General features: G+C 43.2%; 1 protein-coding gene across 1 annotated transcript in view; it reads right to left on the reverse strand.

Moving 5' to 3' along the window:
- Window positions 1–19,017, reverse strand: part of prickle2b (prickle homolog 2b) — a 155,926-nt gene that overhangs the window by 127,024 nt on the left and 9,885 nt on the right. Inside the window, exon 2 of the mRNA XM_051921199.1 lies at window positions 16,967–17,052. Within this exon, the coding sequence (XP_051777159.1) occupies window positions 16,967–17,052 (86 nt within the window). The remainder of the gene's footprint in view (window positions 1–16,966; window positions 17,053–19,017) is intronic.

Here is a 19,017-nt window from a genome sequence, read left to right on the forward strand (position 1 = left end):
AGATGCTTAACGTATGGATTGGCACATGCTCCCTGGGTTACTGGCAGTTTTTCTTTCCCCACATCCCCAAATAGGGTTGGAATTTTATTGTGGAATCATGGGTATCACACCTAGTATTTAAAAACTTAAGGAAGAATAAAAACATAATAAGGTAAGAAAATCTCACTGCGCTTTCAATGAGAGGGGGGAAAAAAAAGGCTTTCATCACTAAGACTTTGGTGCCATTGTCGAATTAGCGGAGAAATACAAATAAACAATTGTTGTATACTCTGAGCGCGATGTTGTGATCAATTGTATCAGCTGAGCGGGTGGCGAGGTTACTGGCTTTTGATTAAACGGAGGCTTCATGCTCGTCATCCTCATATGGCATAAACACGGCTGCATGGTCAAATATAGGTAAGTGTCAATTTGTCTAACCCTCAGCCCATTCTCTAACCAGTTTGTCCAGTTCCAGGTCGCTGGAGGTAGGGGCTTATCCCAGTTATGTTGGGCGCAAAGGATTCAACCTTGAAGGAGGCCGCACCCTGACACACATCAACACATCCATCTACACATTAGTCACCACTAACATTTGGCTCCAGCACCAACTGTAGGGCATATGAGAGCAACAGTTAAAGAGGATATTAGGAAGGCTGAAAGACAGCTGAAGAGAAATATTACAAAATAGATGAGACAACCCAAAGAGATTCTTTCAATATTTTAGCAGTTAAAAAAAATATGAAGGAACTGATGTTAGGAATGGCCAAGGTGAACTACAATATACACACAGTGAGACGGCACATGCTTTGAACCTGTATTTTATACGTGTGAAGAGGTCAGTAACCTACCAGAGTTAACAGACACGACTAAGGAGGTATTTAGGGACTTAGAAATTGTAAAGGAAGACGTTCTGCAAATCATCAGGACCAGATGACATTCATCCTTGAGTGCATGAGGTGGTTAGTGAGTGCAGATACAGACCATTGGCAATCCATTTCAAAAATATGGAAAATTCTTAAAAAGACAGGAGGCTAGCAAATATTATCCCGTTGTGAAAAAGGGTGACTAGGCTGATCCAAGTAACCATACGCCGGTAAGCTTAATGTGCATCATAAGAACATTAATGGAAGGAAGGAATGAATTATTAAGGAGAGCAGCACCTTTCTACAACAGGAACATTAGCAAATACTCGACTTGGGTTCTGGCAGAGGAGGACATCTTCACAAGTATGCTGGAATTCTAGGAGGATGTAATAAAAAGAATACTAGCAGAAAGGTGCATCCATCCATGTTGTGCTGCTTATGAGGGTTTTGGTTGTATGGGTAGTAGTCTAAGCAAAGGTATCCAGACACCCCTTTTCCCCACCACCTCCTTCATCTCCTCTTGGGGGATACTGAGGTGCTATCAGGCCGGCCGAGAGATGTATTCTCTCTCTGATGTGTCCTAGGTCTGCCCAGAGATCTCCTCCTGGTTAGATATGCACCCTAATCAGATGTCCACACCACCTTAACGGGTTTCTTTTGATACACAGAAGCAGCAGCTTAACTTTGCGCTCCATCCCAAATGTCTGCCCTCTTTGCCCTCTCTCTTTAAGCCGAGCCCAGACATTCTGCAAAGGAAACTCATTTTTGCTGTTTGTATCTGCGATCAAAGTTTTTTTGGTCACTACCCATGACCATAGGTGAGGACAGGAGCACAGGTTGACCAGTAAATCAAGAGTTTCACCTTTAGACTCTGCTCTTTCTGCACCATGACTGACTTGTACCAGTGCTCCAAAACTGCTCTGATCTGCATGCCGAGACCCTGCTTCCTTTTCCCCCTCACGTATGAGCAAGACCCCAAGATACTGAAACTCTTCTGCTTGAGGCAGCACCTCATCCCCAACCAGGATCCGGTGAAGCCAGAATCCGGTGAAGCCAGCAGGACCACATCATCCACAAAATGCTAAGATACGATGCGGAGGTCACTGAACTGGACACACTCCACTCCTTGGTTGTATCTAGGAATTCTGTCCATAAAAATTATGAACAGAACTAATGACAAAGGGCAGCCCTGACAGAGTCCCACATCTCCAGGAATGAGTCTTATACTGAATAGCCCACAACAGTACACCCAGTGGCACATTCGCCTGAAACACCCCCCACAGGACACCTCCAGGGATTTCCCAAATCCATAAAACACATGTAGACTGGTTGGGCATACTCCCACAAACCCTCTAGAATCCTTGTGAGGGTAAGAAGGTGGTCCAGTGCTCCCCTGAATCCGGCACTCAACCAACAACCGGATCCTCATTTCCAGAAGCCTGGCATAGGCCTTCCAAGAGGGGTTAAGGAGTTGGAACAGACAGATGCAAATTATATTATTTATTTTGATTTTCAGAAGGCCTTTGGTAAGCTTTCATGTGGTATCTTCTCAATCAGTCTAAAAGAGGTGGGAATTCAGGGAGCCGTGTGTGGGTGGGTGGGTACAAGATTGGTTCAAACACGGGAAGAAAAGGACTACGGTGGAGGGAAAATCTTTTCAGAATTAGATGAGGTTAAAAGCGATGTCCGACAGGGGTCAGTGCTGCTCATTTTAACATGCATAAATGATCAGATAAGAACCTAATCAATAAGCTGGTTAAACTTACAGATGTTACCATACTAGGTGGGAGGATGGAGAATCGGTTCAATTGTTACAAAGGGACTTCAATAGCATAGCATGAAATGGAAATTGTTACATGTAGGAATGTTAGATTTGAATAGACAATGGGTGGTCTGAAACGTCAAAGTACCCCTTATGAGAAGGGCCTGGGAGTTATACATCCAGACAATGGACAGAAGCAATCAAGGTGGAAACATCCACAAGGGCTGTGTATTATTACTGTACCACTTATCATCCCAAGAACGAAACCTCCTCAAGTGCTGTCAACACCAACAAGAAAAACCGCAGAATATTTTTAGAATACGAATAAGTAGATGCTAAAAAAACAAACAATGAATGGATGGATGGGCTGATGCATGCAGAGGTGTTAAGTGCAGTTTTTTAGGTGTCAACGATTCCGCTTTCCTGCCATTTAAATCGAAAAGCTCCAGTCCCCCACAAACACATATTTATGCCCCCCTGCCCTCCACACACACATGTCCCTCCACCTTGTGTTGTTACCCTTCTGAACCTGTCACCCAACACTTTTTTTTTTTTTAATATATAAAAAGCTCTAATGTAATCTAACCCTGACTTCCTTGTGGATTAGCAGCCTGGAAATCCATCCCTGCACTTTTGATGCTGGGAGAGCTTTTGTTTGGCCCTGCCAGCTCCTACCGAAATGAAAGCCTCTATAGGAGGGTGTCGACTTCTCAGTGCCGCCCGATGTCACTCAGCCTGCAGCTCCTTTTTCAGCCTCTTAAGTAAACGTTTGGTGCGTCTAAAACGTCACAGCTCCACCTTTTCGCTTGTCAAACTCCGGCACACAGGAAACTTCCGGAAAATCCTTGATATCCACGTGTCCCTCTAACAGCAACGTTTCAGATTCTGCAAGCACCGGGGTCTCACATTCAAATGAGAGCATCAGAATGAAGCTGAATACCCACTAAAGAATAGTTAATAAACTTTTCAGCAGGAGTGCACCATTGCTGCCATCTGCTCGAGGACAAAAGAATGGGTAGCATTAGGTGGACTTTGGGGTGCTTTTTGAATCAAAGCCTTAAATGGGGTCGGGGAATGTGGCTTGTTGTGGGACCACTAGGGGGCACCTGGGAGGTGGGTCCTCATGATCTGGGCTGGCATATCCTGCGAACGTCTAGATGGGTTATGTACAACTCATGTTTGTCATTAGGGCTGAACAACTGTGGGGTCCTTACACCTTTTCTGTGTTGTCACCGAGTTTCCCTTTCGGCCAAGTGGCTTCTTTTGAGGGTCTTTAAAGACCTCCTGTTGGGTTCATCTTTCAGTCTAATTCACTGCCATCACCCGGGCAGCATCCTGGGGTTGTGAAGATCTAAACAAATATTCTTATTGAATTATATGCCATGTCAAGTCTGTACCTTTTCAGGCACATGGCTTTAAATGATGACAAGCAGGAATGGGTGATACACCAGATTAACTGGTGTAATGGATGACATTTTTTCCCCCCCTTATGCTAAAAATGAGCACACAATTTGCCAACACATTAAAAAAACAAAACAAGCATGCAGATGAAAACTGGAAATGGGATTTGAATCTTAAGGGTAACACCTTTTTGTATAGACTCCCATGTGAGGTGCTGCCATGTGATCGATGCAAACAGGAAGGTGGGACGTTTAGAAGCTGCAACTTGTCGTCACTGCTGCCAAACGAGTACAGCACTACACCAGTGAGCAAACAACTGAGAAATAAAATAAAAAACGTACTTTTAATCAGTTTGAGAGAGGTGAATGACTGCTATTGAGTCTGTGGGAGAAGCAGAGCATTAACAGGAGTTTCAATGAGTAAGAGTAGCACCCGTGTGTGCAATGACTCGGTAGTCCTTTTGTTAAACGATACATTTCAGCTGTAAAAACTAAAGTTCATATGTACACAATGTACTGTGGTCTACCAAATTTTCAGAATTTGTAATTATACAAGGGTAAACCAAGAAGAAAATCCAGTAACATGGTAACTGCAACGGACAGAAGCTGAGGCAAAGCAATAGGCAGCCATCACTCTAGTTGAAGTCAAGGTCAGATTAAGATGGACGCTGCACTGCGGGATTGTACCACTGTTAAACAACGTGCTGTTAGGGAGATTTCAAAGGAGGAAGTAGCGTGAAATTACACTTTATATTCATCAGGCAAGAAGGGGCCTTAGCTGCCTCAAAAGCTTGCATTTGTAATCTGTCAGAGGGCAGAGGGATTGAAACCTGACCAAATTCACCAAAGGATGTTGGTTCAGTACAGAAGTGAAAACAGCAGGACTCAATGTTTATGAATGGGGAGGAAGATTAAGTGGAAGCGACGAAGCTTAGTCTGGTTGACCATCAACATGGTGCACATCGACACTGCAAAACGCCTTCATCAGAGATAACTGATGGGTTACATTGTCCAAAGTTGTGGCACATTTTGATATCACCCATTGATCCGCATTTGGTAAAGTGCACGATGACCTGGGGTTTGCACAAGATGGGTACTCAAACAGCTTACTGATCCACCAGCCAACATCCTTCAGAGAATTTCAGCAGGTTTCACTCCCTCTGCCCAAAGAAATCTCACTATGGCGTTTTGAGTCTGTGAGCAAAAATGCAAGATGGGAAGTCCCCAAGAACTCCAGAAATTCATCGGGGGTACCGCTTGATTGCTCTTGTCACGGAGGATGTCCCAGTGAAGGAGTCTACTATTAGAAAGAGGCTGCACAGATGAGATTTTCATGAAAGACGTGCCAGAAGGAAACCACAAAGTAGTTCAGGGCAAGACCACCGTGTGCCCAAGGCAAAGATCAGAACTTCTGGGATAGGGAGAGGCAAACACCAAAGGCAGCATTTGACCAGGAGAACCCGATACCAACTGTCGAGTATGGTGGTGGGAAGGTTTCAGTTTGGGTCTGATTGGCTGCATCACAGCCCGGGCAGCTCATGGTCACAGAAGACCACTGGGAATTCTCCATTGTATAAGAGAGTTTGAGGATAACGCGACAGTAGACCTTTTCAACATGACACACCAGTAAATCTGCCAAGGAAAAGCTGAAACGATAGAAATGGAGTGTTTGAGAACGAGATGCTGTTGGGATTTGAGATGGGCTTTATACAGAAGACACCCCCTCAAACATGACACAGCTGAAATAAATTATGGATGGAAAAGTGGGAAAAACTTGCTGCCGTTCGACTGGTAGACACTTCAAGGAAACGGCAACTTGAGGGGGCAACATCAACTGTTATGCCAATTGCATCTGTGGAAAAAGTAAGTCCACCATTTACTCTGTCAGTTCACTTTTTATAGGATAAAATTACAAAGTCAAATTTTCATTCAAGCCCCCCCCCCCCCCGAGAGTTAAAATGAAGATCAAATATTGACATTCTATATAAATGTAATGAATTATAATAATAATAATCATCATTATTATTATTATTCACATGTGCTAAATAAGAAAGCACATTCCATAGGATGCATTTACTTTTTCCACATGACTGTACAAACCACCAGTATCCCTAAAGGTGCGACTAACTGTGAAATCTGAATGGGAATGAACAACTGGTAAGCAGACCCGTCTCAACACTCGCCATCGCTCTTTGACAATGACGCTTTACCAGCCCCTACTGCAGGAGCACCCAATGTCTTTCATACAAGTGACCGGCCTGCTCTCTTCCTTTCCATCCGTAAACAAACAAAGAGACAGGAGCCTTTGCCATCTTTAGGAAAGCAACACAAGCCTGCCTCGCCAACAGCCCTGGGAATGAGGCTGCCATCTCTAATGTTGCCTTTGACTCCTGATAATAGAGGGGTGCCAACGGGAGCAACAAGACTCTGTCGCTTCCAAAAGTACGGAGCAAAATAAACGTTCTCAAGTGTGTAACCAAGAGCCTTTGAGGGCTGAGAACTGCAAGCCCTGGAGTCAATAGCGCCGCTTCAGATAAAAGAGGGCATTTTTACTGTCTGCCGTCGGGGCCAAAATCCGTACAGCCGCTGAATCCAAAATTCACAGAATTGTCTGTTCAAGGGAGTTGGGGTTTGCTTGTTTAGGGAGTTTTAGAAAACATCAGGGTAAAATGAAGCGACATTCCAGCACAGGGCGACAGTAGTACAGGAATGGGTCATGCGCACTTTTATTTTTCGAGCTAATCAGTAGCAAAAAGAGAAAAAAAGGCTAATTAGGCAAACTAGCAGGCCGATTGAAATGGTAAATGTGGTTTAAGCGGACATCGCTTTCCATATCAAAGGCTCCGAGCAGTGAGGGAGAACACTCCTCAATTATAGTCATCATCCTCCTCATGAATTCCATTTAGCACCTTGCGGAGCAGCATCACCATGCTAATGGTGTGAGTGAAAGCTGTAAACTCCCAGCTCCTTTGTGGGTGCCTGCTCCCTGGGTGATGACGCATTATGTTAAAAAAAAAAAAAAAAAATAAAGCCACTTTAAAAAGGCCATTCAAATGCCAAAATGCCCACCCCCTGTCCTGCATCTGCTTCTTAAACACTGCGCACTCTCATGCCTGCTCAAACACCACAGAGGAGCATCTCAGACGTAGAAAGGTCCAGTGCAGCGCCGAATGGAGTGGAATGAGGAGCTGCCCATTTGGAGAATTTGGGCACCGTTACTCACAACACCAACTCCTCCCAGAGTTTGCTAAAATATACCCTTGGCAATAATAGGTGTGTTTTAGGTACGTATAAAACCTCTAGAAATGCTGTAACTGCAAACATCATTTTCTGTCATCAGAATATTTAAAAAGGATATTCAAAGTTATACAACAACAACAACAACAAGATGTGCATATAGGCCCCCCCCCCATAAGAAAATGAAAATAAGACTCGGACAGTAGAAAAGCGGGAGCCTTGCAGCAAGGAACACATCCCGGGACCTCCCTGTGTGGAGTTTGCATGTTCTCCCCGTGTCCGTGTGTGTTTCCCCCCCATTGTCCAAAGACATGCCGGTTCGGTGGATTGACACTAAATTGGTGTGGTGTGTGTGTGTTCATCCTGTGATGGACTGCACCCTGCCTGCGGTTCCTTCCTGCCTTGCACCCTATGCTAGCTGGGGTAGGCTAAAGCACCCCTTGTGACCCTAAGCGGGTTAGAAAATGACGGATTCTATTAAAGGCCCCCTTCACAACACTCAGATGCACAATGTTCAGCAATAATGACAGTCTTCAATGGTTTCTGGTAACCATCTAGAAGCTTCTTGTGTCTTTCTGCTGGTTATTTTTCTCATTCACTCTTCAGCTAAAAATGTGTTCTCACTCTTGAATATTTGCAGGATTCCTTTTCCCAATAGCTTATTTCAGTTCTTTCCAAGGGGTTTTCAGTCTACCCATTGCTGGCCAGTTTCACACAGTCCACATGTCCCTTTTGCAATGGTTTCAGAGTGTTCTGGGCCATTGTCCTGATGGTGGGCCCATGATGTTTGATCCATACTTTGTTTTCAAACACTGGGTGGCATGTTTCCCACTAAAGTGCCCTGGTAATCCTCCATTTTAAGATTCCCTTAATTTGTTTAAGGCTTCTGGCACCAAAGTCAGCATTATAGCTCCATGACTTTATGGGACACCTCACCATCTTTAACGGGGTGCACATTTCCTTACGAGCCTCAATTCATAACCTCAAAATAAACTGCTGGTCTGAACTGCCAAAGGGCTCCACTTTGGTTTCATTATTCCACAGATCATTTTTCCCAGATGGATTTCTGTTCCTCTAGGTAGCTTTAGGAAAAGGTCAGTTCTGCCTTCCTTATGTTTGTCTTCCAACAGTGAAGTCCTATTTGGAACTCTGCTTGATTTTTGTGGTGGGTGTGTGGTACAGGCTGAACCCGTCACTCCATGTCAGCTTTAAGCCCTTTAGATATTTTACCTTCAAAAAATTTGTTTGATCGATTTTCCTCTTCCCACTCTGCCCTGGTGGGGCTTTGACATCTTAATAAATTGGTAAATTGCGAATGCTGGAGTGCCAGAGTCTGGAGATGCCCGCCTTGTACCCTTTTGTATTTTTTATGTCTGGTGGTCCCCAAAGGCAGAAAAGAACAGCCAATGAGAAAGAACTTTTATTAAACATAAACAGCCCTCATTAATTAGCTAATCCATTTCATAGGAGTACTGGCGATGTCAAATTCCACTGCAATGACAACCAAGTTGTTCCAGTCAAATTGATTTGAACCATTCAAAAGGCGGAAGAAAATTGTGTCATGGCAACTTTAACACCATTTGCACACATTTGTTACTGTTTGATCCTGTGCTGATCTGTTTCAAATAAACACATCCACACAGACCAAAGCTGCTTTACTGCTGTCCGATTTATTCTCATATTGTACAGTACATGCTATGCTGCACCTAAAATGCCAGGGTGCCAATTATTTTGATTACAACTGTTCGAACAACTGTGACGACAAGAGGTCATTCAGCCCAAAAAAGCTGGCCAGTCCTGTCCACTTCATTTTTCCAAAATAACATCAAGTCGAGATTTGAAGGTCCCTGAAGTCCTACTGTCCACCCCACTACTTGGTCTTTCATTCCATGTGCCTGTGGCTCTTTGCATGAAGAAAAAAACTTCCTAAAATTTGTACACGGAATTTGCCTTTGAGTTTCTAACCACATCCTCATGTTCTTGTTGAAGAATTTATCTTAATATTAGATCTGGGATCCCATGTACTCCTTCCCTCCATAATTCTAAACACTTCAATCGTGTCACCTCTCAATCCTCACTTACGTAACTCCTTCATCGTCTCCTCAGTCCTCAATCAGCCTGGTTGCTCTTTCTCTAGTGCTACTCTGGAGACGAAAACTGCACATTTTGGGTGGGAGGCCAGACGCTGTCCCCAGTACAGTTTTGAGCAGCAACACAACAATAGGTTGGTTAGTGGGTTTCTTCCAGATTTATTAACAGTAGAGCTCCGCAGACTGGCAACAATTCCTAACCAGCTTTTTGCAGACCAGCAGTAGGACTAACAGCATTAACATACATGCCATACCCGATTTTCACAGACTGGCAAAATATTTGTACAGACCAAAGTTGGTTCATGTACCAATGGCTGAGAAACATTGATCTAAGTGACATGACCTTGGTGGCACACATGGTGGTGTGCCAGCTGCCTTTGTGGGATTTTTCTGTACTCTGACAGGTTACAGAGAATGGGACAACAGACACAAAAACATCTAGTGAGCATCAGTGACGGAGATCAAAGAGAATGGCCAAACTGGTTCAAGTGGACATAAAAATACTCAAGTCACAGCTCTTTGTAGCAGCGATATGCAGGGGGCAATCTCTGAATTCACAGCACTACAGACCTTAACCTGCATGGGCTACAGGTGCAGATTGCCATACCGAGTTCAGTTTCAGGAATACAAAACTACACTGGGCACGTGGTCAGTAAAAATGGACAACTGAAGGTTGCAAAGGTCTCACCTGCTCACCATGCTGTGACATGCAGATGTAAGAGTCAGAATTTGGTATAAACTGCATGAATTAATGGATCCATCATGCCCTGTGGAAAAATATTTCAGACAAAATAAAAAAAAATTATGTATTGTGAACTGGTGCCCTGTACAGAGACTGATCCTGCCTTGAGGCCGCTGCTTTCTGGGATAAGCTTCAGCTTCCCTGCAACCCTGTTCTGTATAAGCGGGTTTGGAAAATGGATGGATAGAATGGATAAATGTATTGTGAAATGTGTCAATAAATATGCGAGCATTAATAATTCAATGTGTCATTAAATACAAGTTTTTGTTGTTTATTTCTTTATGTACTTCTTTAAATTATTTCTTCATTTGAGTGACATCACATATAGCATGAAATATGCTTTGAAATGAAAACTGTCATTTCCACCTGTCAAAGTTGAGAGGGCGGGCTCTAGCAGGTCCTGTGTTTTGATTGGTAAATCGTTAGAGCTGTGAATGCAGAAGTTCAGCCCCCAAGTGCTGCGTTCACAGCGGACACTGCTGATGCAGACTTCTGAGGGGGGCCCGTCTAGTGCGGGTACTAGACTGGCCTGCCTGCAGTCCAGACCTGTCTCCCATTGAAAATGTGTGGCGCATTATGAAGCGCAAAATACGACAACGGAAACCCCGGACTGTTGAGCAATTGAAGTTGTACATCAAGCAAGACTGGGAAAGAATTCCACCTACACAGCTTCAACAATTAGTGTCCTCTTGTTCCCAAAGGCTTATTGAGTGTTGTTAAAAGGAAAGGTGATATAACACAGTGGTAAACATGCCCCTGTCCCAGCTTTTTTGGAACGTGTTGCAGGCATCAAATTCAAAATGAGTGATGATTTGCAAAACAACAATAAAGTTTATCAGTTTGAACATTCGATATCTTGTCTTCGTAGTGTATTCAATTGAATATAGGTTGAAAAGGATTTGCAAATCATTGTATTCTGTTTTTATGTACATTTTACACAACGTCCCAACTTCATTGGAATTGGGGTTGTATGTATTATATATATATATATATATATATATATATATATATATATATATATATATACACATATATATACATATACACACACACACACACTGTATATATATATATATATATATATAAAAAAAAAAACAAAACAAAAAAAAAAAAAAGTACATGACACGTGTTTTGTTCTACACACTCACTGCAACCCCTCTTGGGGGGATCGAACCTCGAACGTCAGAGGCAAAGCATATCCATAATTATATTACATATTATATTATATATATTACACACACACACTGTATATGTCCACATACACACACACACACACACACACACACACACACACACACACGCACAGTAACAAAGTGTCACTCTCTAGAATAAGGCTGACTGGACTCTTTGGCAACTTTGTACAGGCACTCAAAAGAAATGCATTCCATGAAAGAATTCACAGTGGGTGGAAGGAGGAAGGAAAATCCCAGCCATATCCTTACACCTTGCATTAACACACGCAACCACAACACATCCGTCTTCCTTAAAATGTGTGCAAACTTCTAGGCAAGACCTGCCCAGAACCCTCTCTAGCTCAGTGTGGTGCACGTCCTTCATACGAGACAGCGTATCAGATAGCCGGTGCTCACCCAACAGATGTTATTAGTGCTTGTAATGAGGTTCATTAGCACAAAAGAAATCAATCAGGCCCTAGACATGCATGCATAATTTAGAAGGACCCCTGCTCCCTGCCTGCTCATCTGGCCGTAAGGAAAGAAAGAACCTAAACGACGTGTCCGAGCCAAGAAAGGAAGAAAGAAAACTAATAAAAATGTCAAGGTTTACTTCAGTCAGCCTTTATTTTATATAGCACCTTCCACTCGCATTATCATCTCAATAAACTTTACAAACCAGACACAAATTATATATATGGCCTTATCATTTCTGTCCCATATTTTAAAGAAATGCTTGTCAGTTTAAATTGCTGCTTCAAATTGTGCACATGACGGGGCCCTGTGACTCGCCTCATCCCATTCAAGGGTGGCATCTGTGCAGGATGAGCCCCGCTTTCCAGCAATACGGCATTAGACAAAGCAGGTTCAGAAAGTGAATGGATAGATGGGTACATAGACTTCTTTAATAATTCTAGAACTATGATAAAGAGCATAAATATATGAATTATACTGCATAGAAAGATACTGAACAAAAAAACACCAACACACACACACAGACATGAAAGACAGGATATAACTGAAACTCTATATCCATCTACCTAGCTAGACATGACAGTCGTTATAATATATATGAACTACAGTATATCTAACATTTAAAGCTGAATGTGCGTCTGTCTGGTATGCAAATCCACACAATTGCTCATCTCTTCTACATTTTGCAGAAACTTCTCATTTGTGCAGTGGGACGATTTGGCTATGCTTTGTTCCAAAATTGTTTCCCCTTGGATTATTTTATTTACTTATTACAGAAGGCATTTTTGGGACTTGGTAGAAGTATGCAGAAAAGTTCTTCTCCTTGGTGGGTTTAGTCAGTGAAATTCTGATGTTTTCCCCTGGGTAATTAATTCAGTGACCACACCTGAACTTTATGCTAACCTGGGCAGTACTGGATAACCCTGTTAGTAATAAATGGATGAGACAGGACAGGCACTACATAATAAGCAGACTGGTAAGCAAGGTAATACACAATAGTCAGACGTGATACTTAGGAATGGCACTCACCAAAGCAGAAGAAAGCCCACGGTGTTCTGCATTAGTGGTCAACAATGGCTGTGCCTCGATATGGCACCAAGGCCCATAGACCCCTCTAGTACAGGGTGCTAGAAGGAGTTTGTGGTGGCAGCAGCTCTCTGCAAACTTCACCTCTGAAGAGAGGGTGCAATATTTTAATATAAGTAAACGCAGGCTATTCTAGCCATCTTCCAAACCTGCGTATACAGAGTAACCAGTCCATGGATCTAACCATGACAGAAGTAGTAGCAGAAAGTCTAAATGAACAAATGTCCAATAGGAGATGGGCATCCGAGTGTGCAGTTTGAATAACAAAGGCCTTACAGGTCCTCAGTTGGCTGCTTTTCTAAATACACACCAAATACCATTGTAATCTGTGTCTGGACATGTATACTGCCCAACTAAGTGTACATTGATGTTTAGGAGATCTTCATCAGATCTCCATTTTGTCAAGCAAAATGGATTACAGTACAGGCCCCACATTCCACTTGAAGCAAGGCTGTGGACTGCAGTACATCAGGAGCGACCGTCAGCGGCCAATATACGCTTTCTGATGATGAATAGAAAGAAATCATACACACTCACTCACACACAGAGTCAGTAAAGGTTGACATGGACAGATGCATCGAGACACCCCGGCCTGGCCTGTACCAGTCTGTCTATCTATCTATCTATCTATCTATGCAGCTTGTTTATTTCATTTTAGTTTCAAATATTGCTGAAGTTGTTCACTTGATTCAATTTCTCATTTATTGTACTCTAGGTCCACTTGTGCACATAACAGATGTCATACACATCAATGTTCTTATTCTGTATCATTACACAGTGTTAGCATTGCAAAGTCTTGTGTTGAGTGATTTCCTGCGGTATCACTAAAATGTCATTTACATGAAAGTACTGGATGGACTGCTCCATACTAATGTTTTTAGTACCGATATGCAGAGTAATATCACTGCATCCTTCATGGGAAATAGAAAATCTACCCTGATGTGTCTGTCCTATCAGTTTGTTGTTCTTGGAACCACATGCATCTCTTTCAGAAATTTAAATTCTCTCAGAAGGTCTTTGTTAAATGATTACAAACGTGCAGTCATAGTGACAGATCAATCACGTGGCCGCCTGTGTTGTGCCTGTGCAGTGCCCACTTCATAAGCGTCAGGTCATACAGGAAATGCTAGAATATCTGACAGGTCTGATGTTGCCAGTTTTGGACAGAACTGATATGCCTAGTGATTCTTCGTGCATTGAAGGACATCCACTCCAGTGTGTTCTGTGTACAACAACAGGCATACAGCTCTGACCATCAACTGAGAATTAATGATGTTTAAAATATGAGACAAATGGGAATTACTTATTAAGAAGAAGCCGGGACCACAAAATTAGGCAAGGAATAAGGAGCTATCCCAGAAAATAAATGACATCTGGTCACTCTAGTAATAAGTAAACCCCCCGATACTCCTGATAATGAAAAACTCAACAAGGGTACAAAAAACCCACCCAAGAGTAACTGTGGCCGACATAACACATTCACGGCACAGCTCTGCTCCAACACGTCTACTCAGTTCTAAATAATCTCACGGACGGACTGGCATCCCTGCTCTCCTACCAGGCTGGGAGGACATCTTAACCACTTGTCAGTAAGAGAGGTGTGGCATTGCCTGACCCAACCAGGAGGCTGCCGTGGATGAGCACTCCGACAGATGGTATACTATGCGGAAATGCTTATCCAGCTGGGAAGGCCAACACTGCGGATCGACAACCTGAATGGAGAAGCATCCCAGCAGAGATGGTTAACATTCCCAGTCAGGAGGCCAGAAGAAATAAAGGGACAGTGGGGGACAGACGCCTGTCACACTCATGTCATTCCCCAGTACACTTTTGGGAAGCCCCAGTGTGGATGCCCACAGGGAAGCATGGCAATTATAGTTCCATAGGGACTATGGTACTTCCCTTTTCCTTTATTTTTAATCTTAAAGTACACAACACATAAAATACATAAAGTTCCTTTCCCTGTACGACTAACTTCTTTTAATTACAATACAGAACTCCTCATCCTAATTTTAGTTATGTTTCTTTGTAATTATTTTAAAAAGCACGTACATTTATCTGCGGTGGGTTGGCACCCTGCCCGGGATTGGTTCCTGCCTTGTGCCCTGTGTTATAATAATAATAATAATACATTTTATTTATATAGCGCCTTTCCCATGCTCAAGGCACTTACAGAATATAATAAAGAACGGCAGAATATACAGTATATAGCATTGTACAAACCAGATAAATAAATAAAGAAGATTAAGACAGTAAATTCTGAAAAAAAAACAGACAACATAATTGATGGTCTAGCACACACATACAGGTTACATTGGCATCTTGACAGAGAAGTAAACTGAGAGAAAGGTAATAAAGTCAAGTAGAGCTAAAAGCCTTCCTGAACAGATGAGTTTCGAGTTGTTTTTTAAAAGAATTCATGGAGTCATCTGACCGGATTAATTTTGGTAGGTCATTCCAGAGTCTGGGCACTATACAGCTGAAGTCCCTGTCACCCATAGAGTGTAGATTAGTGAGGGGCACAACAAGATTACCAGAATCAGAGGCCCTTAGTGGGCGGGCAGGCACATAGTGATGGAGGAGGTCACTGATGTAGTTTGGTGCAAGGTTATTTAAAGCTTTGTAGGTTATTAGTAGGATTTTATACTATTCTACTATTATACTATTCCAGTAGTTGGCTGGGAATGGCTCCAGCAGACCCCCGTGACCCTGTGTTCGGATTCAGCGGGTTGGAAAATGGATGGATGTATGGACGTACATTTATTGTTTAATTAAATATTTCAGAGCAGAGAACTCTGGTTATGACACATCACTTCACTTACAGCCCACAAAACAGAAACTAAACTCTGTGGTTTGGCAGACTTGCTCCATACTTTAATTCAGGTCTTTAGTTTTGTAATGTTCAGATTATTTCATTGAACCTTTTGAATTTTCCTGTTAACATGAGTGCTGCCAGCCCATTCCTCCGGCCAGTTGGGCAGGGTGGGCTGTTCATTTCACAACACCTGCCGAACGGACTCCATTTGCCTTACCTACAACTCAATCTGGAAAACACCGAAAGGCAAGAACAGTTAAGCCTTCTAATGCCATCATTTCTCTCCACAGAGTGAATTGGTGGCATTTGGCACGAGGCTGTGAAGGGTTAAATTCTCTGTGAAGTGAGCTTAACATTTAAGTGCCCACCTAAAGTGCTATCACTGGCACCAGCGTAGTGCTTTGCTGATGAATCTTAAATATAGTAATTTAAGACGAGCGCCGGCACACATTCCCGAACGCCGCACTCTTCTTCTCAGTTTCTCCAGGACGGCACTAAAATGACTGTTATCCACTTCTGGGAATGGGCCACACTTATTGTTGTGCCACAAAGGAGAGCAATTAAGGACACATTCCTGCACTGGCAATTGCGCTCCAACACTCCGGTTCACAAGCCATTCTCTCTTTCTGCAGCCCCCCTCCTGGCGTGTTGTAAATTCTGTATTTACAGCACAAAGTCCCTTTTCCTCCTTTTTTTTTATTGACAGAGATGAATTGTGGGCCCAGGAGGGGAAAATGTGAGGCTCTTTGGAGACTAAGTGACCTTTCCGAAGCCCACAGGCTGAATGCACTCAACTTTTTCAGCCTGTAGCCAAATAAAACATTCCTCATCGCGCAGAAGTTTGGCCTCGAACCTCTCCGAGCACCGGCCAGGGATTGTCTGCAACTCGGCCCACAAGGAAATCTTTTTGCCACATTTAATATTTAACCGACAGGAAGCCACCTTTAATTTTATCCAACTTTGATCAGTGGAGACAAACATCTCCTGGGCCCCCAAATCACAAGCCTATCATGCAAACTTGGACACGTCCAACGAATTTTGAATAATGAGTCATTTCAGCAAGCAACAAAGAGATGTTGAGGAATGCTGGCTCTGCAAAATGTTTATTTAATGCTTGTACACAACCAGCGGCTGTTCATTAAGCCCGTCGATTCACAAACGGGATCACCCCACACACCACCAAAAATCAGCCTTTGATGAAAAGACCCCAAAGAGCAGCCAATGTCCGTTGAAAACTGGGCGTCAAAATCCACTTTCACACTGCCTTTCAAAGTGTTGCCGAGTAGAAATAATGCTCAGTAAATACAATATACAGCGTAAACAACAAAGCGAAACAAAGCACATACCTCCATTTATGCAAGACAAAGCCGGGACACTGCTCCCCACACACGTTACATGGCTGCCCTCTTTCTGACTCGTCCACAGCAGGTAACTGGGGGGGAAAAAAATAAATTATTAAAGACAGTTGTGATAAAACAACAAGAGGAATACAGAAATGGCATCAAGAAGGTGAGCTGCAGCGTTATTAAAGCTGCCAATAATACCTCACTAACACACCACTTCACTCCAGAGCTGCCATTGTATTAGCCCGCCTCATTGTCACGGCAGGTCACACTGGCCAGGGTCATGGAGGACCACCGTCACATTCCTGTGGAGCCAGTGGACCTCCGAGTACAAAAATAGGAGCACAACTGGAGCTCCCTGTGGGAGCGAATGCATTTCCCCAGGCTGACGGCGAGCCCTTAATGGAGCTTTTACATCGAATGATGCCCACGGTAGTGCAAAAGGACCCCTTAGTTACTGGGTCTCCTTATGGTCGCAGTGGAGCCGTCACATCTTACGTGTGCTTATGATGAAGCCAGTGGCTCAGAAGCACTTAATGGAGTCCCTGAACCTTCTGATGTCCATGGCAGAGCAAGCACACCAGTTAAAGGCCCGGGAGAGACCAGCAGGTGTCCATGTGTTCTTGGTGGAGCCACAGCATCTCCTCGCACTCAAAGGGCCATCAACTGTGCTTTAGTGGTTTCTCCTCCTTGTAATCAAGCTATGCACATTACATTTTCTTCTGGTATTTGGATTCAGCTCTATAGGCAGTTGCCTAAGGCAGCATAATTGGGGTTGACACATTTTTTAAACAAGGCAGACTAAGTTACATAAAACACTCAGACACAATACATCTGCCTGAGGTCCATTAACTTAATCATATTGTTTAATATTATTTTTGGGTTACTAGCGAAGTTTTAACATCTAATGACCTACACAAGTGGTCTTCTCAAGCCCACAATGCATGCACTGTATTCAGCTTCTCAGGGGCTCCCGTTACACAAACTGTTCCTATTTGGTTTATGTTTTTCAGGAGCAGGTTCAAAGTTTTAGCTTTATCATCACGGGTGCCAACTTGTCATAAACATGGCTGGGTATGGGGAGCCACAACATCAAAACCTCCCAGGTAATATTGTCAAGGCATGGACTCCACAAGACCTCCGAAGAAGAAGTCCAGTGGTTTCTGCTCCAAGACATTAGCAGCAGATCCTTTAAGTCGTGAGGTGGGACCTCCATGGTTTACCAGCACATTCCACAGATGCTCAGTCAGATTGAGATCTGGGGAATTTGGAGGCCAAGTCAACACCTTGGACTCTTTTTTCGTGTTCCTCAAACCATTCCTGAACATGTTTTTCAATGTGACAAGGCACATTCTCCAATGCCATCCGGGAATGCTGTTGCCATTAAGGTGTGTACGTGGGCAGCAATAATCTTTAGGTAGGTATTACGTGTCAAAGTAACATCCTACCGTTGTGGAGACGCTCTGACACAGTCGTCTCACCATCCCAGTTTTACCCTTGTCGAAGTCAATCAGATCCTTAGGCCGGAGTTATACTTCACGCGATGCATGCTGCAGCGGACGCTCCTGTTACACAAGCATTGAAGTGTTTATACTTGCGCGCGTACTTTGTGCAACACATTCGGAGTGAGAAGTATAAATGAGCCCTTACACTTGCCCATTTTTCCTTCAAGAACTGACTGTTCACTTGCGGCCTACTATATCCCAGCCCTTGACAGGTGCCTTTGTAACGAGATAATCCATGTTATTCACTTCACCTGTCGGTGGTTTTAACTCTCTGGCTCATCAGTGTGCAATGATAATAATAATCAGCCTTAAACTGGCGGAACATCAGACACACAGACGCCGTAAAATAAAAGTAAACAACAGGACTGCAGCTCTCAATCGCATTGCTGAGGGCTCATTTAACCCAAACTACAATCATTTCTCAAAAGGAGAAACTAGATTTAAAATTTGTTGTTGTTCACTACCATCTATAACAAGTGCTCTTCGTATGCTAAAAGAGGTCTGCATAGTCTGTTATTCACTGGACTGAAAAGTCCTTAGAGGGCGCAT

The sequence above is a fragment of the Erpetoichthys calabaricus genome, chromosome 18 (genome assembly GCF_900747795.2).
Source record: "Erpetoichthys calabaricus chromosome 18, fErpCal1.3, whole genome shotgun sequence".
Taxonomy (NCBI): Eukaryota; Metazoa; Chordata; class Cladistia; order Polypteriformes; family Polypteridae; genus Erpetoichthys; species Erpetoichthys calabaricus.